General features: G+C 45.2%; 1 protein-coding gene and 1 pseudogene across 2 annotated transcripts; one reads left to right on the top strand and one right to left on the bottom strand.

The window, feature by feature from the left end:
• The first annotated feature begins 1,484 nt into the window (after positions 1 to 1,484).
• On the top strand, positions 1,485 to 13,310 carry LOC120673126. 2 transcript variants are annotated; one of them, XM_039953824.1, is made up of 7 exons: positions 1,486 to 2,043; positions 2,080 to 2,979; positions 3,289 to 3,429; positions 3,747 to 5,481; positions 6,743 to 6,963; positions 8,752 to 9,671; positions 9,826 to 13,310. In XM_039953824.1, exons 1-7 carry the CDS (start codon positions 1,597 to 1,599, stop codon positions 10,988 to 10,990), a joined length of 5,529 nt encoding a protein of 1,842 aa, XP_039809758.1. In that variant the 5' UTR covers positions 1,486 to 1,596; the 3' UTR covers positions 10,991 to 13,310. The 2 variants fall into 2 exon arrangements, with proteins under 2 accessions (XP_039809757.1, XP_039809758.1); XM_039953823.1 differs by having other exon boundaries at positions 1,485 to 2,979.
• Positions 13,311 to 16,373: 3,063 nt separating this feature from the next.
• Positions 16,374 to 22,169, bottom strand: LOC120674900 (annotated as a pseudogene).
• Between the last annotated feature and the right edge of the window lie 411 nt (positions 22,170 to 22,580).

The following is a 22,580-nucleotide window of genomic DNA, read 5'->3' on the forward strand; positions in this document are numbered from 1 at the left end:
GACTTCTGCCTTGTTGAAATTCATGAAGTGAAAACCTCTTGGTTTTGCCTTACGCCTTGTTCAATTACACATGGAATGAATCCAAGCCGGGAATGATAAAAACAATAAAAGATATAACGAGAGATCGGGATTTATGCTGGATTGAAAACTATATGCAATAAAATAGACTCATGATAACTATATTAAGAGACCGGGAATCAATTTATAATCTAAAATTGTGGAATTAATTCTGATCTCTTGTTACATTTATTAAGTCTATTTTGCTACAATTAGTTTCCGACACGGAATAAAATTCGATCTCTTATTATCTTTTATTGTTTTTATCATTCCCGACCTTAAATAAATTCATGTGTAACTAAACAATGCCTTAATCGGACAGAGCAAATGGAAACATGATTGGGCAGGAAAGTTGTAGGTTTTAGAACCAAATGGATTCCTCGTGTTCGGGTGGAGAATGGGTGAGGCCGTGAGGGTCGGACCGTCCGAGGGAGCAGATTAGAGTAGGTTTACGTATTCGATTGCGCATTTACGGAGTACGTGGCAGTTGGCACCCAAGTGCGCAGCTGAAGCAAAAGACGATACGCGTAACGCATCAGCACTTGAAGTAACCTTGCTTTGCCACCTTTTGGAAAAAGTCTGTATCACCCTTTATTTATAGGGGTGGACTACATAACCCCCAATATATGAAGCGGTCTATATAAACCCCTAAATTTTCCAAAATCGGTCAAATTACCTCCTATTTTTTTTTTAAAAATCATAATAAATCATAAAAAATTATAAAATATAAAATCCAATTATGTTAGGTCCTGTTTGGACCGCGGTGGCGATGATTAAACACGGAAAGAGGAAATAATCTCGCCAAACGCTTCGCGTGAGACGCGCGTCTGGCTAACGCCCGCAACTCAAAACGCGAAACTTTGTACTGCGTGACAGAAAAGCGGAGAAGCGATGTCCGAGCTGCGTCCGCGTATAAGCGACGCGCTGCTGGTGCTCGCGGTGCCAAACAGGGCCTTAGACTCCACACAATTAGGATTTTCATTTTATAATTTTTCTATGATTTAATATAATTTTTTGAAACTGCTTTAGGGGATAATTTGACCGGTTTTAGAAAATTCAGAGGGTGATATAGACCGTTTCATAAGTTGAAGGGTTATGTAGTCTACACCCATAGGTGAGAGGGTGATATAGATTTTTTTCCCACCTTTTTGTTACGTGCAGGCGTGCATAGAGATGCACATTACGCGGGAAATTGATTTATCTCTGTATTGGCGAGATGGAGCGAAGTCGCACTGTCGCACCAAGCTCACACTCGAAAAGAGCCTCCTGCATCATCCATTGTCCTTCCCTATTCATCCCACTGCTAGCGGGCCCAGAAATCGTAGGCCCCAGTTGTCGGCGACGGCACCTCGTCCCTAGCATCTGCTGCTCTCCTGTCCTCCGTGTTTACCAATTCCACCCCACAGAGGCACAAACTCTCCTCTCCGGCACCACCCCTTTCCCCGTTGGGTAGGAAACGAGACCCAGCCCGGGCCGCCGAACCATACCCACCCTAAACCCCCATCGAGGTCGAGTCGTCGCCTCGGCGAGAGCCGCGTGATGCCTCCGTCGAAGCCCAAGCGGCGGCGCGGCGGCGCCTCCTCGCGCGGCCGGAAGAAGCAGAAGCACCTCGACGCGATCCGCGACGTCGCGCCGCCGCCACCTCCCCCGGCGCCCCTGGGCGGCGGCGGCGGCGGCGCCGACGACGACGAAGAATACGACGCCGAGGGCATCCGCCGCAGCACGCGGGTGCGCCGCGCGCCGGTCGTCCTCGACACGTCACCGCTCCCTTCGCCCCGCCGCAAGAGGCCTCGCCGCGGCGGCGCGGTGGGCGCGAGCGGGAGCTCGCGGAGGGGGAGCCGGGGCAGGGCGCGGGACGAAGCGGATGCCGGGGGGATGGAGGATGAGGACGACGAGGGTAGCGTGGCGTGGCGCTCGCGGCTGAGGGATAGGGTTAAGGGGAAGGCCAAGCTGGAGGGGCGGGCAAGGAGCCTGTGGTTCGAAGATGAAGAGTACGGGGAGGAGAAGGAGGAGGATGAAGAGGAAGAGGCCAGGATGCTGGTGGTGGACGTTCGCGAGAGGGCTGAGGACGACGAGGTGAGCGAGGAGAGTGGAGGTTTGCAGTCGCAAGGGAGGGAACTGAGGGATAGAGAGATAAATTTAACAATCGATTTGAATGTAGACACACACGAGGCCGTGGAGGGCGTCAATGTAGTAGAAAAGGAAGAGGGAGAAAAGGGAGAGAAGGTTGGGGAGGAAGAAGTGTCAGCAGAGCAAGAGGAAGAGGAGGAAGGACCGACGGTAGGTGCTAGAAATGATCTAGAAGAAGGCAAGGGAGAGGAAATGGTTGAAGAGGAGGGTTTGCAGCGGGAGGAGGAAACTGAAGAGTTGGAATTGCCTGTATCCGGAGGAAACGGTAGCGATGAGAGCAATGAGGAGGTTAGGGCCAGCAATTCAGGCGGAACTGAGCAGCTTGTCATGCAAAATGAACAGGTTGCAGAAGAGAGCAACCTTCCTGCTGAGCAGCAAATGCAACTGGACCCATCTGGTCCTGCGGAGCAAGAGGAAGAGGTCCATCAGGATGAACAGATGGGTCATGTCCCAGATGTGATATTGGCTAAGGGTGGACCAAAGGAGAGGACACGGAAATCTCCCATTTCAGATGAAAAACAGGGTGCTAAGGTGGTCAAAGAAGGTAGGAGATGTGGGCTCTGTGGTGGAGGGACTGATGGAAGACCACCTAAGATTGCATTGCATGATTCTGTTGACAGTGACAATGAAGCCTACGAGGGGGCTTTGCCTTCAGAAGAGCCCAACTATGATATGTGGGATGGATTTGGTGATGATCCTGGATGGCTTGGGAGGTTGTTGGGTCCAATTCACGACCGTTTTGGCATTGCACGTGTCTGGGTTCATCAGAACTGTGCCGTTTGGAGTCCTGAGGTCTGCACGTGCTGTATATACTATTATACTCAAACTTCCCGTGTATTATTTGAATATTTACATGATGTTGCTTCGTTATTGTTGTAGTTTGGTACTGTTCAAACACTCTTGTTTGTCATAAATTTCTCAAAAAGTAAGCTGCACTTTGCTGTTAAGATCAATTTTGCTTGATCTAGGTTACTGCTTACTGAATTTAAACAGAATATGTCGCAAGATGAATAAGTTAAATATTTTACTGTGTTCCACGCTAGTGATATCAATGCAGGGTATTGGGGGTTTGAGAATCCATTCTTTTCTTCCAAATTTCAGGTTTACTTTGCTGGTTTGGGGTGTCTAAGAAATGTAAGAGCCGCGCTTTGCCGTGGAAGGCTTCTGAAATGCTGTCGATGCGGCAGACCTGGAGCGACTATCGGGTGTCGCGTTGATCGTTGCCCGAAAACCTACCATTTGGTAATTGGATGGTTCTCGAGACACATCCCTCCGTTCAAAAATACAATACACATTTTGCTTTGGAGAAGGCAGACTTTTAAATTGTGACCAACAATTAGTCACATTATATGCATGTTTAGTGTATAAAAGATATGCAATTAGATTCATATTTCAAAATGCTTTCGCACTATGTTAGTTTTTATAGCTATTAAGGTCTGTCTTTGAAAACTGAGTCAAAATAAAATACGCTTTGTATTCTTGAGCGGAGGGAGTACTTCATCATTCTATTGTTGCCCTACATTTGCCTAGTATTTAATGTTTTTCTTTTCCATGTGTAGCCTTGTAGTCGAGCAGAAGCCTGTATATTTGATCACCGGAAGTTTCTTATAGCTTGTAACGATCATCGTCATCTCTTCCAACCCCAAGGAGATAAGTATGTTGAACTGCTCAGAAAACTGAAGATAAAAAAGATGAAGGCAGATATCAGAAAGCTGTCACACGATGCATGGAGAAAGGACAGAGAGGCTGAGGAAAAATGGTTGGAGAACTGTGGGGAAGATGAAGAGTTCTTGAAACGTGAGGGCAAAAGGCTAAATAGAGACCTTTTGCGCATTGCACCTGTTTATATAGGAGGCTCCTCTGAAAATGACAAGTCATATCGTGGTTGGGAATCTGTTGCTGGGCTCAGTGATGTTATTCAGAGCATGAAGGAGGTGGTGATACTACCTCTTCTCTATCCTGAGTTCTTTAGCTCTTTAGGTCTTACACCTCCGAGAGGTGTTCTGCTGCATGGCCACCCTGGTACCGGTAAAACACTTGTTGTGAGGGCACTAATAGGGGCATGTTCTCAAGGTAACAGGAGGATTGCTTATTTTGCTCGGAAAGGTGCTGATTGTTTGGGTAAATATGTTGGTGACGCTGAGCGACAGTTAAGACTTCTATTTCAGGTTGCTGAACGATGTCAGCCTTCTATCATATTTTTTGATGAGATAGATGGTTTAGCACCTTGTAGATCCAGACAACAAGACCAGACACACAATTCAGTTGTGGCAACTTTGCTTTCATTGCTTGATGGTTTGAAATCAAGAGGCTCGGTTATAGTGATTGGGGCTACAAATCGCCCTGATGCTATTGATCCTGCTCTTAGGAGACCAGGAAGGTTTGATCGTGAGATATACTTTCCACTTCCAACATTTGAGGATAGATCTGCTATTCTGTCACTGCATACAAGAAACTGGCCAAGTCCTATTTCAGGTGCATTCTTGTCACTTATTGCTAGCCAAACTGTTGGATATGCTGGTGCTGATCTGCAGGCAATCTGCACACAAGCTGCAATAAATGCTTTGAAAAGAACCTGCCCGTTACATGAGATTTTGCGGTCTGCTGAGAAAGGAGTTGAGCATGGGCGAGTTCCTTTACCATCGGTTCTCGTGGAGGAAAGAGATTGGTTAGCTGCTCTTGCAGCTGCTCCCCCACCCTGTTCACAAAGAGAAGCAGGGATTGCTGCAAATGATCTAGTTTCCTCACCTCTAGATTCCTGTCTTGTAACAAGTCTTCTTAAACCATTGGTGCACCTGCTTATTTCTCTGTATTTGGATGAACGTGTATGGTTACCTTTGTCCCTTCTTAAGGCATCTGGCTCTATTAAAGAAGTTGTGTTCTCATCCATGGAAAAGAATAGTGTACCCCGCACTTTCTGGTCTACTTATCTTAATTCTTTGATTCAACAAAAGGATAGTGCAAATAGAATTAAAACAATCCTCTCAAGTTGTGGCCTAGTATCTGCACAACTAGGAAATCATGATTCGATGTTGCCAAGCCATGTTGAAACACAGGACATTTTTTGCGGCAGCAGATTAAATTCCACTGGTTCTCATATGAAAGGAGGGTTACCACATAAGTTATCAGGGTTTCGAGTTTTAGTTGCTGGAGCACCCAGATCAGGCCAGCAACACCTAATTCGTTGCCTACTTCATGGTTTTATGGGCCAGATTGTAATACACAAGCTTGATCTCGCAACTATGGCGCAGGAGGGAAATGGTGATATTCTTAGTGGACTGACACAAATTCTTTGTAAGTTCCAATGTCCTTTATTTTCATTTACTTTTGAAATGTTCACTGACAGAACAACGCTTGAATCTTAATTTGCATTTTTCTTGCAAAGGTGGTGATAATATGTTTCACATGTACGTGTTGTTTATTTACTTTATACTGTCTACACATGTCATTCCATCTGATTAAGTGACAACGAGTGCATATTTGTGCTCAAAAGTAATCTTAATATAGGAGCCAACTACAATTCTATTCTAGCTTTAATTTAGATAAAGCTGGTCATGCGTATTTTTTTATTATTGTAAAAGCTGCTTACTCAAAACATAAAATTAGATGAAGTTGAGATACACATGTTTGGTTACTCGAGCTTCTTCTTTTTTTTTTCTTTGAGAGTCTGTCGGAAACTACTCCCTCCGTTCCAAATTATAGGGCGTTTTGACTTTTGTAGATACATAGTTTTTATTATGTATTTAGACATAGTGCATATCTAGGTGCATAGCAAAATCTATGTACCTAGAAAAGCTAAAATGACCTATAATTTGAAAAGGACGGAGTATAAGTTACTTGAGTTAATTACCTTTTTCGATGCGGTTGAGTTTACTGTGTATCTCATTTATGAACTTTAACAAAAATTCACATAGTTCACAAATTCTAATTTCTTTATTGATTCAATTTGAAAGATGACCTATATCTGTTCCTGCACCCTAGGCCTACAACGGTGCTGGTACATGTGACCACATATGTTTCTAGAAACTAAAAATGTTATCTCGAAGTAATTTGGACGATTGCGGGGCGTTTGGGCATTAAGAGGACCTATCCCTAGTACAAGAGGACTGGGAAGGATGTACCTCTGGTGCCTGACATTGACATACTTTAGTAGAAGAAACTTGCAATTTTGACCACGCTGTGTGAGACCCAACAAGTAAACAACCATTGTATGACTGTTGATATAACGATGATACATTTGTTTAAATTTATAAAACATACCAACAAATTGAACTGAGGCCATTTTATTGCTTTGAGCTTGGAAAATGATTCTTTTTCATGTTCCTCTTTCAATTGATGACAAAATATCTATGACACATATGCTCTAGAGATCAGCACCACACAAATTATGATTCTTTATGGATTGAATGGAAGGCCAACATATTGTTCACCATTCCTTGTAATTGATTAGAAATAAATTCTGTAATACTATTGTGTTACAATTCATTTATTTTCACTGGATATGGGTACGTATTGATATCTTTTGCATTTCCTTTTCTTTTATTTTATTGATCAGTAAAATGCCTAAATCTTGGAAGGTGCATCATCTACATGCCTAGAATTGATTTATGGGCAGTTGATAAGGTCCATAGTCAGACAGAAGATACTATGCTCAATATGGATACAAGTGATTTAGCATCCTCAACCATCAATCACACAAGGAAATGTTCTGAAGTTTGGAATGCGTTGGTTGAGCAGATGGATTCATTGTTAGCTTCTGTATCAATAAGTGTTCTGGTAAGGCTTATATACACTATCCACACCACATGCTTCTTCGTTGCTTTTTGTGCATGGTTCAGGAGTCTTCCTTTTCTGTAAAATGTTACGAAGGAACCGTCCATGGTGAGCTGATGGCAAAATTTTTTAGATTTTAGGTTCTTAACATGTTGATAATTGTTAGTAACATTGGTTGAATATTGCCACTGCAATTTTTTTCTCATACAATATAATGGCCTAATCTGTACTTTGTTCTTTTTGAGATGCATATAATAACTACCTTAAGAGCTAAAAATGTTCTATCTTTCAAAAGTATTGATCTACTCAAAGATTCCATCATCTTGTTTTTGGGCAAATTCTGGTACCGGCTGGCCATTGCAATACTGATGATCATGTGCTTACTAATTGGTTTCTTGTGGATACTTGTAATGCCAATTTTTCTCTTCGTAGATTTTTGTTTTTAATTAAATTTGTTGTTTCTCAGCTATATGACAGCATTGGTATCTAAATTCTTTCAAAGTAGCACTAGCACTGACTGTTTGAATCCATTTTAGTTTTATACTGTTACTGGCCAAGTTTATAGCTAAGCTACCAGTGTTGGAACCCATTCAGAGGTACTTTGTGTGTATTTCAATCTGTATGGATTGAACTTAGCAGCTTGTCCAAGTCCAATCATGCTTTTAGACATTACAAAAGGCAATCTCAGGTCCTGTTTGGAATGCAGGAATTTCACAGAAACTTTGAGAATTTCATAGGATACAGTTCAATTACCCTATGTTACAAACATGATTTCAGTGGACATGCAGTATAGTAGTGGACTGAGGACAAATTTGATAATGTGATCTGTTCTGCGCTGTTGAATGAAATCTAGTTAGCTAAGATAACTTTTACTGATAGAGTAAATTATTTGTGTTATTTGCCATAAAAAAGAAGTTACCAATATGTGAGCATATGCAAAAGCATTTAAATAAACTGTGGCATTGAAGAACCTGCCATGGAAAATTAAGGGGCTGTTTGGCTCATCATATGACCCTTACCAAAACTGGGTAATGCCAAAGCGCAGGCCTTACCAAAATGGAGTCAAAAGAATGGTTGGATTGCAACCATACCAAATCTTTCAAAACCTTGGGTATAACCTGTAGGGCGGCGTGCATGCTGTTTTTTTAGGGTAAAACTACGGTTGAGTAATGTTTTTTATGGATTTAACTGCAAAAAATAAACAGGTGGGTCGCATTTTGGATAAATGCTTTATGAAATAAACTGATTTGAACTCTGTTAATCCAAAACGTTCTGAATTGCATGCAATCTATGGGCTACTTCCACCTAAGCTTTGGCACCTTGTGTTCACCTGCATTTCCTATAGCGATGTGCTTTAACATGCCTAAAGCTGGTTGCAATCCAAAAGCTAGCCAATTTTTTATAGGTAATACCAAAGTATCGTAAGGTTTATGTTGGTGGTGAACCAAACTACCCCAAAGATTGAATGAAATCGATAGTTGAGTTGCAAGTAGGTTAGAACTCAGAAGTGTTGTTATGTTCACATAACAGCATACTATTAGCAGCAATGCTGATGTGCGTAAATGTGAGTTTAATATACATTGCTGTTGTGCAAAGGATACTGAGCCAGTTGATTCATTTTTTGTGGAAAATTTTTTGTCCCATGTGAATGATGGTTATTGCTATTGGCCATTGTCCCTAATTCTCTGAGAATTAAGATTGTGTGGTAATATTTTCTAGTAGCCTGATTTACTTTATTAGTTTATGCACAGCATTGGATGGTAAGCTAACATTCTGTTTTATATATTATAGTCCACTAGTGACGTGAGATTTCAAGATCTTCCTAGTGGAGTAAGAGGTTTCTTCAGCACACATGTTGTGGATCAATGCTTTGCTTCTTCTGAACACACAATTCCAAGATTTTCTGTGAACATTGATAGCCGCTCTAGTTGGGATGAGATGATTGATTCATGTGCTTTTCAGTTATCTCATGACTTGATTCAACATCATGTTCAATTTTTGCATGACAAATCGCATAAGAATAATCGCCATGAACAGAAAGAAGTCTTTACTTCCATGGAAATCAGTGTACAAGGTGAATCTAAATCCAGTTTGAGTGAGCAACCCTTGTGTGGAGTTGCTTCTAGGGAGAATCCAACTCAGCTGGCTGCAATCAGAGCTCAACAAGAGCCACCACCAAATAATGCGAAAGATAGCGTCGAGAATGTTCAGAAACTTTTCGAGGACAGAGTTCAAAGATATCCTTCTAGTAGGATGGTAAAAGGCAACGAGTCACTTGCTATTGTTGCTTTTGGAATTCAGATACTGCAGCACCCGCAGTTCTCTAAACTTTGTTGGGTTACCTCAAAGCTGCAGGAAGGACCCTGCACTGATATAAATGGGCCATGGAATGGCTGGCCATTTAATTCCTGTTTATTGCATACCAGTGCCTCACCTGATAAGTCAGTAAATGGAGGAAACAATGTTGTTAAGGGGAAGGAAAAGACTCTCCATGTGAGAGGGCTTGTTGCTGTTGGCTTATTAGCTTATAGAGGTGTCTACGAATCTGTTATTGAAGTCTGTGCTGAGGTGAGAAAGGTATTGGAACTGTTAGTTGGACAGATCCGAACTAAACTTTTGGAAAAGAGAAATCGGTTTCGGTATTTTCATATTCTATCTCAAGTAGCTTATCTGGATGATATCGTGAACAGCTGGGCTTACACCTTTCAAAGGTAGGCGAGATCTTTATGTTTTGTTTATATTGATTCTGTCACTCCTTTCTTAGTGCTTACAGTCAGCAAAAAATTGTTAGCGCCTGCATGCTGCTGATGCAGAACATCGGAAAGTTGAGCTAACATTTTTTTTAAAATTTGCTTCTATATACAGATTACATGGTAGCAGGACAGGAACATCAGGTTCAAAGAGTTCATGCTCCAAAGAACATCAAAGCTCCATGCATGCTGCAGAAACCAATGTACAAGTTGCTCCTACCGGCAACTCTGCTGAGTTTGAAGACATACCAGCCGAACACATACAGGACCATGAAGTTGTTCCTGGTCCTAATGAGATGCAAGACAATCCAGTTCAGTGTACTGCAGAGCAAGTTGGAATCCATACTAATGTCTGTGACCTTGATGGTGATCATGTGACATCTATATCCAGCAAGGATGCAGTGGAACACAGTCTTATTCATTCAGCTTCGCCAGAGGTGCATAGGTGTAACCTTACACATGTGGATACATCAGCAAATGATGGAGAATGCAGTGGAGCAAACAACAATGGGAAAGTGTACGATTTAACTTATGATGATGAGAACTGCAGACCAGATATTCAAAGATCTGGAAACCACACAGAGTCTGTTGAATACTTAAATGACCTGCAGAAGGCAGAAAATTCTGTTGGATCCTCTGCAAGCGCTGACAGTACAGAAATACCAAGGAAGGTTGTTTCTTCCGAAGCTTGTGGTGATGATAATGAGTTGAAGGAGAATAATCCTCTGAATGATGTGGAATTAAGTCATTTGATTGATGGTCAACTTGAATATGACATGAATAATCTTTCTGTCCCAAAATCTTCATGTCTCTACAAATGTTGCTCTCCATGCTTCCGCGCTGTTTATAAGATGGTTCATGGTACTCTATCAAATTCTCTAAGGCCTAATCTGCATTGCCTAACAGTTGATGATACGCATGACATTTTGTCATCATGGTGCATGAATCTGTTAGCTACTGTTAGAAAATGTTACAGCTCCCAAGATGAGGTCAGCTGTGAAGAAAATCTTGAAACAAAAACCTTCTTAGAGCATTGTGCTTGTAAGAGTGATCTTCGTCATCTTTCAAGGGAGTGCATATGCCACTTGGAAAGCAATGAGGATACTGAAACTGCAAATACTGATTGCTTATCAGGACAAAGTTTAAGTTTTTTCTTTAAGGATGGTGTGTGGATGCCATCGAATGTCACTGCAGAAACAACAATTCATTGCAGCTTCAGGAAATTCTGCATTTGCTCGATATTAGGAACAATTTCTATGCTCAGTCAATTCTCCAGTTGATGAGATTGTCTGAGATAAAAAAAGTACAGAGTTCTTTAATGCTCTAGGTGCCACAGTTCTGATTTTGCTCTGAGTTGTCTGTCTCCAGTTTTGCACATGTCACAAGATCATCTGGATGTCTTCTGTTGGTTTATTGGAATTTTGTCACCCTTATGCAACATACGAGCTTGCTCTTGTTGCAAATGAATTGCCTCTACCTGCTATGGTCAGTAGTGGAATGCTGATTGTTGTATTTGCTTCGCAGCCTGGATATATAAAGAGAAGCTAAGCTATTCATCTTCAGTTTTTCAGTGAAGTTACTCTGTTGTAGAGTATGGACTGCTGGAATCTGTATGGTTAGCTGATGATTGATGCCTTGTTGCTTCTAATTATATGATGCATTACAGCTAAGCCATCGAGTTGAAACAAGGTTGAATCTTATAGCATTTTAAGCTGTACAATAATACTCATCACCGGTATGCTTTCTATTGAGCAACTAACATCCAGCATGATGAATCTTTGTAGTTATGAACACACTGTTTTAGATTAATGAGGTTGAATTATATTTTGCAGTTGCTTCTAGGAATGTAAACAAGTTTAGTAGAGGCAATTGTCAATGAAACAAGTTTCTAATTGCTGTTTATTGCAATGGTATTGATGTGACCCTTACAGATTTACCCCTAATCTTTTCTTTTTTTAGAAACTTATAAGACAGCTTTAGATGTAAGCAGTAGAGTTTCTTTAGATGTTTAAATGTTTCATATGCGACTGAATAATTCATATATTATTTCTTTCACACACACACACACACACACACACACTCCCTCTGTCCCAAATATATTATTAATCGTTTTTGCTTTAGTGATGGATGAGGTCACAAGGGATATACAAGGTGAGATCCCTTGGTGTATGCTCTTTGCTAATGATGTGGTGCTAGTTGACGAGAGTAGGGCATGGGTTAATAGGAAGTTAGAGCTGTGGAGACGCACGTTAGAGTCGAAATGGTTCAGACTTAGTAGGACCAAGACCGAGTACATGATGTGCGATTTCAGCGCGACTAGGCATGATGGGCGAGACGTTAGTCTAGATGGGCAAGTGGTGGTCCAGAAGGATACTTTTCGGTATTTAGGATCGGTCCTACAAAAGGATGGCGACATTGATGAAGATGTTAGGCATAGAATTTCAGCTGGCTGGTTGAAATGGCGGCAAGCTTCTGGCATCCTTTGTGACAAGAGGGTGCCACAAAAGCTAAAAGGCAAATTCTATATGACAGCAATTCGTCCGGCGATGTTATACGGTGCTGAATGTTGGCCTACAAAAAGGCGACATGTCCAGCAACTAAGTGTAGCAGAAATGCGGATATTGTGGTGGTTTTGCGGGCACACAAGGAGGGATAGAGTCTGGAACGAAGTTATTCGGGATAGGGTCGGGGTGGCACCAATTGAGGAGAAACTTACCCAGCATCGGCTGAGATGGTTTGGACATGTCCAACGAAGGCCTCCTGAGGCGCCGGTGCGTAATGGGGTTCTTGAGCGGGTCGATAATGTAAAGAGCGGTAGAGGTAGACCTAAACTGACGTGGGATGAGTCGGTTAAGAGAGATCTTAAGAATTGGAATATCTTTAAAGAGATAGCTTTGGATAGGAGCGCTTGTAGACTAGCTATCAATGTGCTCGAACTTTGAACTTATTTCTTTCGGGTTTCATCTCTAGCCTACCCCAACTTGCTTGGGAAAAAAGGCTATGTTGTTGTTGTTGTTGTTAGCTTTTCTAGGTGCATAGTTTTTGTTATGCTTCTAGACATGTTATGTCAAGATGCATAGCAAAATCTATGTATATAGAAAAGTCAAAATGATTAATAATTTGGGACGGAGGGAGTAGCTATATATTTGAACTTCAAAACAAAGCAGTGTTTGGTAGGTTGAGCCCATTAGAAATCTAAATAGCACTAGGCAGGTGGTCGCTGCTAGCAGCAATCCTGTGTGTGCATGTATGTGTCCATGTGCATGCTAGTGTCCAGGTACATGGTCATTAGTTTGCAGATTTCCTGCTGCTAGTTAGTGAGAATAGTAACCAATCAAAGTAGTAATTGCTGTTGTTATTAGCTGATTGATTCAGGCCAGTGAAGTGTTCGGCTGTGTACAAAAGCAAGGAAAACAGAAAAGGCAGCAAGCAATTGCAGCGCCAAAGTACTGTGTATGTGCGTGTGTTCCTGTTAGAGGAGTCAAGAGCCTATTGGGCCTTAGCCCATTAGGATTAATTAGTCGCTTGCTTAGGGGTCAAGTAAACCTCTCTATATAAGGAGAGGAGATGTATCAATCTAATCAAGCAAGAGATTAGAAGAAAATCCCTTCTCTCTTGCCGGCCGTGGGCGAAGCCCCGCGGCCGGCGTTCCCAGCGCCCCCAACCCTAGCCGCCGCTCTCTTGCCCTCGCAGCCGCCATCTCGTAGAAGATGCCCTCGCCGTGCTGCTGTGGAGGCACGGGGCTAGGGGCGGTGAACGATGGGAAGGCGGCCGCGAACCTTGACTCCAACAAGGTCAGGTGGGTCTCCATGTCGCCCATGCTGCTCAGCTTGGTCATCAGGGCGGCCAGACCCTCCATGGTTGGCGGCGGCGGTGGTGGCTCAGACTTGTCGTCGCCTGGCATATCTAATACCAGATTGTTATGTGCGTGGTGGGATTGAGAGGATTGTGGAGGAAGAAGGGACGGCTGCTTGCCGCTGATACAGTACCCGCGGGTACTGTTCACGAGATGGCGGCTGCGAGGGCAAGAGAGCGGCGGCTAGGGTTGGGGGCGCTGGGAACGCCGGCCGCGGGGCTTCGCCCACGGCCAGGCAAGAGAGAAGGGATTTCCTTCTAATCTCTTGCTTGATTAGATTGATACATCTCCTCTCCTTATATAGAGAGATTTACTTGCCCCCTAAGCAAGTGACTAATTAACCCTAATGGGCTAAGGCCCAACTGGCCCTTGACTCCTCTAACACTACACCCCACCTGGACATGCAGCTCGTCCTCGAGCTGCAACCTAACGATGACGCTAACAATGACTCCACTAGACGCAAATCGAAAACCTAAGAACAAGCGTTTTACATCTCGGCTTATTTTAAATAAACTGCAATTCTTTATTTTTGACTCTTGAAGATACGGCGGACACCCTCCTTGTGCTGGACCTGCACGTAAGTAGCCGCTTGGATCCCATGGAGACCATCGGAACGAGAGGGGAGGACAGGTATCGCCACCGGAAATTAGTCGCAACAGCGACCAGCGGAGACGTCCTCGTGGCGGCCGGTGACGTAACGTGATGGCGCTAGGCGATGTGCCTCCGCCGATGACAAGGAGGAAAGCGCCTCCCTTATCGCTGCTGTAGAATTGGAGTTCGCTACCTAGCGCGCGCTTGAAGACAACGGCGAGTTGGCGCGAGCGCTGGTGGCCTTCCGACGGGACAAGGTCGCGCCCCTATTTGCCGAGGTCGATCGCTGTCAAAGCCGCCTCTTGCATCTCCAAGCGCATCTTCTGTAGCCGATGCCGCGCTAGGAGGCCGCGTGCTGCAGTCTGCAGCCGCACCGCTGCAAACACATGGCAGGCATCCTCCCACGCAAATGCCTTCTTCTTCCCGAGCTGTGGCAAGGCTACTGATGTAGGGACAACTGGATGCCAGCAGCGCGCTGCAACCGGCAGCGGCGGCGCCGATGCCTAGGTGCCATCTATGCCCCCGTAGAAGATGCCCTCGCCGTGCTTCTGTGGAGGCACGGGGCTAGGGGCGGTGAACGATGGGAAGGCGGCCGCGAACCTTGACTCCAACAAGGTCAGGCGGGCCTCCATGTCGCCCATGCTGCTGAGCAGCATGGTCATCAGGGCGGCCAGACCCTCCATGGTTGGCGGCGGCGGTGGTGGCTCAGACTTGTCGTCGCCTGGCATATCTGATACCAGATTGTTATGTGCGTGGTGGGATTGAGAGGATTGTGGGGGAAGAAGGGACGGCTGCTGCCGTGATACAGTACCCGCGGGTACTGTTCACGAGATGGCGGCTGCGAGGGCAAGAGAGCGGCGGCTAGGGTTGGGGGCGCTGGGAACGCCGGCCGCGGGGCTTCGCCCACGGCCGGCAAGAGAGAAGGGATTTCCTTCTAATCTCTTGCTTGATTAGATTGATACATCTCCTCTCCTTATATAAAGAGGTTTACTTAACCCCTAAGCAAGCGACTAATTAACCCTAATGGGCTAAGGCCCAATAGGCCCTTGACTCCTCTAACAGTTCCTGGGAGACCTGTTGGGGCTGCAGGCCTTTCAGTCGGGCTACGCCTAGAGCCTAGGTGCCCCTAGGTGTGCCTAGGCAGTTGTACCTTGTCCATGCAGCTATAATAATGCATGCTAAATAGAGAAAAATCTGATATCTTAAATAAAGAAATTGATCCATGAGTTACATGATCATAATTCATCTTCCTCCATCTCCATATTTTGTCATTTTCGCACATGGCCCAAGTCCTAAACCGCTCTAGTTGTGAAGAATACCTAGCCACAATGCCTATGTATTAGGTTGACATGGTGCTGCGTTGTCTTTTGAAAAAGAACTAAGAGGCTTAGTGCTAGGCCAAGTGGTAAACTATTTCCACCTACTGGGTTTCGGGTACAGCCATAGCCATGCTGAAAACTAATTGGATCAAGGTATGGCCATTGTTTACTACTACCACAGTATATATTTTTTTTGTTAGAGTAGGCTATGTCAGGACCTGACAAGATAATTGAAATGAAACAAAACGAAACGGGAGAAAAAAACTAGAAAACAAGGATAATAGCAGATAACCAGAGGTCTACTTCTATTTCAAGAAAGAAAATAGATCGAGTTCAATCCTATCTTCTCTCAAGCCGGCGCAATGGGTGTTATGCTGCCCCTGCTACTTCTGGCGGAGTTAATAAAGAGTAAAATACACACAGCTTTAACTGTTTACACAGTTACTGAGGTAAATCAACCAGAGCTGCTGGATCTATCATCAACGACTAACAAAAGAAATAAAACGATCCGCTCAGCTTGCCGCCAATACACCCTGAGGACGCCTTCTCCATTTCTGTCTTCTTCCCAGTTCCCAGATGTGATCTTGACAGGCTAGCAGTGGCAGATGCAGAGATTTTACCAGGTGGCATGTTCTTTGTTGGTCATGGTTTATTGTGCTTTTAACAGGAGCTAAGCATAATTATAACCACAACATTTACAGCATCACTAGCTAGGGAGCCGCATCACTTTGTGTCAGCAGGACTATAAGAACATTGTTGTTATAAGAAGAGTGCTCCAATTGCAGGTACGTTTTTGGCTCCCCGTTCAGTGCTTTTTTAATATGAAGTAACATTTTTTAGTTGAGTTCTTTTGATTATTTTCTTACACAGGTTTCAAAATTCTAGAAAAGCATTCTATTCAAAAGAGATTCTAGTATTCTTGCTTCTGTTTCATTTGGTTACATGTCATAAAACATATGCAGGGTGAGTATCTTCATCATCATATACCATGAGGTCTTTTACAATTTGATCCATTGTTGGCCTCTTGCCTCTTTCTTCAAGACACGAAACAGCTATTTTCACCATAACTGTTGCTTGCTCATGGTTGAAATGCCCCTTGAGTCTAGCATCAACTATATCCAGGTCACCCCCCCTAGCGAGCATCAGTTTGAGTTCCTGAAGAAACTGCATGAAGTCCATCTCTTCACCATCTATTATTATCCCACTAGAAACCCTCTTCCCAGTCACTATCTCCAGAAGCACAACACCATAGCTGTAAACATCGACCTTTGCATTGATTGGCAAATTCAGTGCCCATTCTGGTGCCATGTAGCCCATTGTGCCTCTCATATGAGTGAAACTGAAGCTAGGACTGTCTCTCTTTGAAAGCTTGGACAATCCAAAGTCTGCTATCTTTGCTTCAAAATCTCGGGTGAGTAGTATGTTTTCTGGTTTTACATCACAGTGGACAACCCATTCCAGACATTCATGATGGAGGTAAGCAAGGCCTCTGGCTGCTCCCAAGGCAATCTTGAATCTGTGGCTCCATGATAGCAATTTTTCAGTTCGCCTGTCACTAAAAAGGTACTTGTCCAATGACTCGTTCTCCACATACTCATACACTAATAACCTGTGTTTGCCCTCTGAGCAAAATCCCCACATCCTGACTAAATTGATATGATTGATCCTCCCAATTAATGTCACTTCTGCCCAAAATTCCTCTTCCCCTTGTCTAACCTCTGTAAGCTTCTTTATTGCCACTACTTTCTTGTCTCCAAGTATTCCTCTGTAAACTGTACCACTGCCACCTTTTCCTAGCTCTTCTTTAAATTTACCTGTTGCTTCCACCAACTCACGGTATGTGAATCTCCTGAATTGGCTTGTTATCATTTTGTAACCTTCCTCCATTGACTTGGCTATGTTGTGCATTTTGAAAAGAAAGTACCATCCTGTCATGATGAAAAGCAGCTCAACTGCCCCTAATATAGCAGCAAAGATGTAGAAGTATAACCAATTTATGTTATCAGAATTTTTCATGTATGCATCTTTGGATACTAGCATAACCTTGGCATTCTTTGGGCTGCAGGTAAGACTGGAATTTCTGGAGGCTGAAGATGTTGAAGTGACTTTCTTAGGAAGTTTGATGTAGTTGTCTCCGGGGAAATATGGATAAACCTGGCCATTGTAGAGTCGATCTTTAGTGTAACATAGACCCTCTCCAGCTTTGTATGTGAAAGATAAGCACAAGCAGCTGTCCAAGCATATCTGCATGCATTCTTCAAATGAGATCGACTTGTTTGAAGTCAGATCAAAACCATAAAAGTCACCGTGGGGAATCTTGATGAACGTAAAATCTTCTTGTGGCTGTCCACAGTTGACGCTGAAGGTTGGCCTGCATCCTTTGCCCCAGTTCTTTGGATCAGTCATCTCATATCCTGGAGGACAGTTGCATCTGAAACCCTGTGAGTACTCACATATTCCATTTTTTCCACATAACCCATGCACATAGCACATCTGCAGTAAAGCCTCCCCTGTGACAGTCCAGTTGCCATTTGCTGCATTCAAACTGTACATTCTGAGATTGCCATCATAGTCCATAGTGATCCTTCTCTTGATTCCAGGTCCTGAATCTGAAGCTGTCATCTTGAACCCGTCGCTTGATCGGAATACGCCTTCGTTGTCCAGAACTGCAATCTTGCTGCTGTTGAATCTAGTCCTGCCATTTTGCAGTGCATTGTAGTCCGGACTTGGCCAGTATATGCTCGTGATCTCTGGTCCATTGTACAGGAGCCGCAGTACGTTGTCATTGTCAAAATAGAGGATATGATAACCAGATGGAGAGACCAACTTCGTATCTCTGGTCAGATTCTGTGAAGGAAGCAAGGTGTCAGTGGGCGAATCGAAGCTCTGCCATACTACCTGATAAGTGGAGGCCCTGATGACAAGATTGCCGCTGTTCAGGAGAGCCACTGTGGTGCGCTTTCCCCATTTTGTCTTGCTCTCCCACACCGTGGAGCCGTTGACATCGGTAAGGAGCAGGTTCCCTTCACGGTTGAAGGAGATCTTTGAGCCATGGCCGTTTACCGGAGAGCCACGGTTCGCTGTCCAGATAACAGTCCTGTCGGTGGCGTGGGTGAACCAGATGGAGAAGTAGTAGGCGTTAGTGCCTTCTCCAGACGAGTAGAAGCCGCAGGAGAAGGTCGTGTCTGGACTCTGGAGAGGCGAGGAAGATCTCCCCGTGATCTACTCGCAGGGATGTGCCTGTGCCCCTGGCCTGTCATGGGGATGCACGGGAGCACAGCGGAACTGAAAGGAGTGAGAGGAAGATTGATGAGAGGAACAAGTGCTTATTGGTTGCCACATAGTCACAGGATTCGGGGTCGATGCCTCGTCCCACGACCCGGGAACGCCGTTCCGATTCGAGTGTCGGGGTCGAAGAGGGTCAGTGTCCCATTCAAGGTTGGATCGCGTCCCGGTTTGAGAGGGGTCACAACCCCATTACTAGCAGATTTAATTGGGATAAGAAGGTTAAAGACAGTGGATTGGTGTGGGTTTTGTTAGATAATGAGCTGAGTACGTGTACTATGGTCTAAATGTATTTTTTATACATTTCTTATATGTTTGTGCAGATTAGTTTCTTCATTAGCAGTACATATATATAATTTTTGTCTTTTTAAAGACGCATCAACCCGAAGATATCGACCCAGATGAATCAGGGTCGCGTTCCACATAATAATTTATCGTTCCATAGAGGTATACCCTCTTCGTACCACAATTTTATAAAGTGATGACCCTCGACCCCGTTCCTCGACCCAGGAACTTTGTGACTATGAGTTGCCATATATCTATCTGGTTGGAATGAGGTCTGGACGGGAAGAAATAGATCCAGATCCCCTGTGTAGCCCGTGTGGGGGCTCCGCTCCTTCAATCATTCCTGCTTCTTTCGACTGGAAGGACGGCACCAAAGGTGAGTTCGTGTGGCAGAGCACTTATTGGGCATCTAGTACACTGTACACTATACAGATCTCGTCTTGTGATCTTGACTGTTTTTAATTGTTGGGGTCATGACTTAGCGAGCAACCTTCCTTTTATTTTTGCCCTAAAAAAGACCCTCCTTTTATCTTTCCTCTGCAGTCCGGACCCTAGGACACTACGAATATTCTGTGGAAAATCCCACAGAATCTTACTTTTACCCACTTTGGACTAGGAAAGGAATTTTCTTTCCGCCTAAACTTTAATGCGCCTTTCTTCAGTGGTGGTCTCACGTCACGGCTCACGACCTCAGGAATATTTGTCCGTTCGTCGAGAAGAGTAAAGGTTTGTTTATTGGAAAATGACTGACCCATCTCTATCATTGTCCTCCTAGTTGAATGAAGTAGTGAAGTTTGTTCTATGGAGGAAGATTGTTAAATTTGTTAGAAATAACTCAAGTCTTGAACGACTTGTTTCTTCATTGATCTTTATGGGGGATCTCCACACGGTCACCGCATAACAATGTTTACTGTTGTAGTTTAGCCTGTATACCACCAAGGCCGTATGTTCCCATCTGATCAGATGATCGGCATGCTCATGGTAGGTCTCGTATTTTTAATCCTACTAAGGTACCATTGGATACCTGGGTTCCTTCCTGGCTCTATTTTTGACTCTGGAAATGGGAACAAAGTGCCAAACGACAACTCGAGTAACCTGCGCGTGCACGATTTTATTTTCTATGCGACTTTGTCCGCATATTTATATCGACCGAGAACTAGGCTAATCTGATCTCCCACGTCTGTCTGATTGATTGGGTGCCAACTGAAATTGCATTCCATGGACATGGTTTGGTGCTCTTCAATTCTGTGGCCGCAAAATTGTAGTCTCATGTTCTCACATCTCAAGATATTCCAAGTCACTGCATTTTTCTTTATATAAGGAAATATTCTAAGCCACCACAATTTTCTTTATATTTGGACTAGACCAGGCCTTGTTGATTTTGAAGATTTGGTTGCATGTACGTGTGGGGTGGTGGTAGCATTGTGCCTCGTGTGGGTACATTTTTTTTTGAGAAACCGGGATTGCATTTCACATATAAAAGATAAGGTTTACATTGCAACTTTTGCAAAGGCACCCTTGGAAAACAAGAAAACTACAATACAGCCCAAGCAACGGTCTCTCGGTCGTCTTCGTCGCCGGCGCCCAGAGCAGCCTCCCGACGAGCCTCCGCCGCTCTGAAGATAGGAAGAGGAATGCGTCCAGGATGCAGCTTGAAGCCGAAACCTTTCCCGACGAAGAAACGAAGTTTTTGATTGCCTCATCGAGTAGCACATCGACATGCTGTAGGAACGTTGAACGCTCGAGCAGAAGAAGGTGACCATCGGCCACCTCGTCACCGGTTAACTTGGGATCTGACGCCACAAGCACCGCCGGCCACCCCAACACACCGAACGACAAATCAACCGAAAGGGACAGCCCGCCCAAACAGTTGCAAGTAAACCACTCTCCCGATTCCTCAAGAAAGTGGTACGCATACCTCCCTGGATCCTCCACGGAGAAGACACCGACGCCAGTGCTGTCGCCGGAGAAGACGGAGGGACAAAATAACTCACCAACAAGATCTTGAGCTTCTAGGGAAACTCCAGATCCGGTGAGGAAGCAGGACACCAGCCCTTCACCGCTGCTGGCAAGCACATCGGCGAGGTGGAGAAGGGGCCAGCGGATCTTATTCTCTAACGGCGGGGACGCCTCCACCAACCGCCCGCCACCGAGCCGTAAGGAGCCTAGATTAGTAGCTATATACAACGGCCACCTAAATCCATGTTCCCCATCCCCTCCAACGCCTCTACGGTCGCCGGAGTGGAGGGGGAATGAAGGATCTTGGCGCCGGATCAAAGAGATCCTTCTTTCACCCTCCCTCAACTGTTGCTCTGGAAATATCGGGAGGAAGAAGGAGGGAGGCAGTTTCGTGTGGGTACATTTTGGATGTGTAGAAATGAAGGGACACCAATCAGGCTCGCAAGCTGGCCCCGTTGCTACCAACCTTCAATGGCAGCCCAAAACTCCATTGTCATCCGGCCGTGGCCTTCCCCTGCCCGGATGCGCCGCCGCTCCTCCGCCGTCTGCTCTGCGCCTTCTCACCAGCCCGCTGCATCTGCAATGAGGGTAAGCCCTCTCGTCGATCTTCCTTGCCGCACGCGGCTGCTGGCACTGCGCTCGCCTGCTGTTGATACCCATCGGCCTCGCCGGTTCCTGTTCCAGCCAGCGCTGGCGGGGTGCGCGCCTGGAGAAATTGCTCATTTGTGGATTAGAGCTACGGCACGTTAGCTTAAGGTCCATTCGAAACAAAATAGCCCCCACGCGGTTGATCAACATAGAGCATTTGGCAGCTAGTGCTGCGTGCTTGTTAGATAAGCCTGTTGCCAGATCGTGTACATAGTTAGTGTTCCTAGCTTTTAGCTTCTGTTAGTTGTAGCTGGCGCGCATGCAGCGGCTCACCGTGGTCACCATGCGCGCGTTCCGCGGCACGTCCCAGCGGTGTGGGATGGCACATCGTGTGCACAAACGTGCTGCGGTTAGTTCTGTAACTAGGCTTTATATTCAGCAATGAACAACTAAAAACGCTGCCGCTTCGCAGCACCAAAACTTGTGTCTTCCACCGTGATCGCGTGCGTCCACCCTCCCGCTCTCGCCGGCGTGATTCTGACAATTGGCATCTGAGCCAAGGTTCGCCCTCGCCATGTCGCAGTCGCCGCCGAAGAAGCCACCGCCTGAAGATGATGGCTCCGGCGGCAAGAAGAAGCAAGTCCCGTCTCCTTCTCCATCACGACGTCGCGGCCGCTCCCATAGCCGCCGCCCGCGCACCCGGGACGCCGGGCAGCGCGTCATCGAGCGGGTCATCAAGCGCCCGTCCGCCAACGTCGCGTGGCCGATGCTCACCCGGACTAATTACCCGGAGTGAGCGTTGGTGATGATGGTCAATTACCACACCCTTGGGGTCTGGGACGTCGTCCACCACGGTGTCGACGACGACGGCGACGAGATCGATGACCACAACGACCGACAGGCGATGGCGGGGCTCCTGCGCTCGGTTCCCTCGGAACTTCAGAGCACCCTCTCCGTCAAGAAGACCGTCATGGAGGCGTGGGACGC

The sequence above is a fragment of the Panicum virgatum genome, chromosome 5N, assembly GCF_016808335.1.
Source record: "Panicum virgatum strain AP13 chromosome 5N, P.virgatum_v5, whole genome shotgun sequence".
Taxonomy (NCBI): Eukaryota; Viridiplantae; Streptophyta; class Magnoliopsida; order Poales; family Poaceae; genus Panicum; species Panicum virgatum.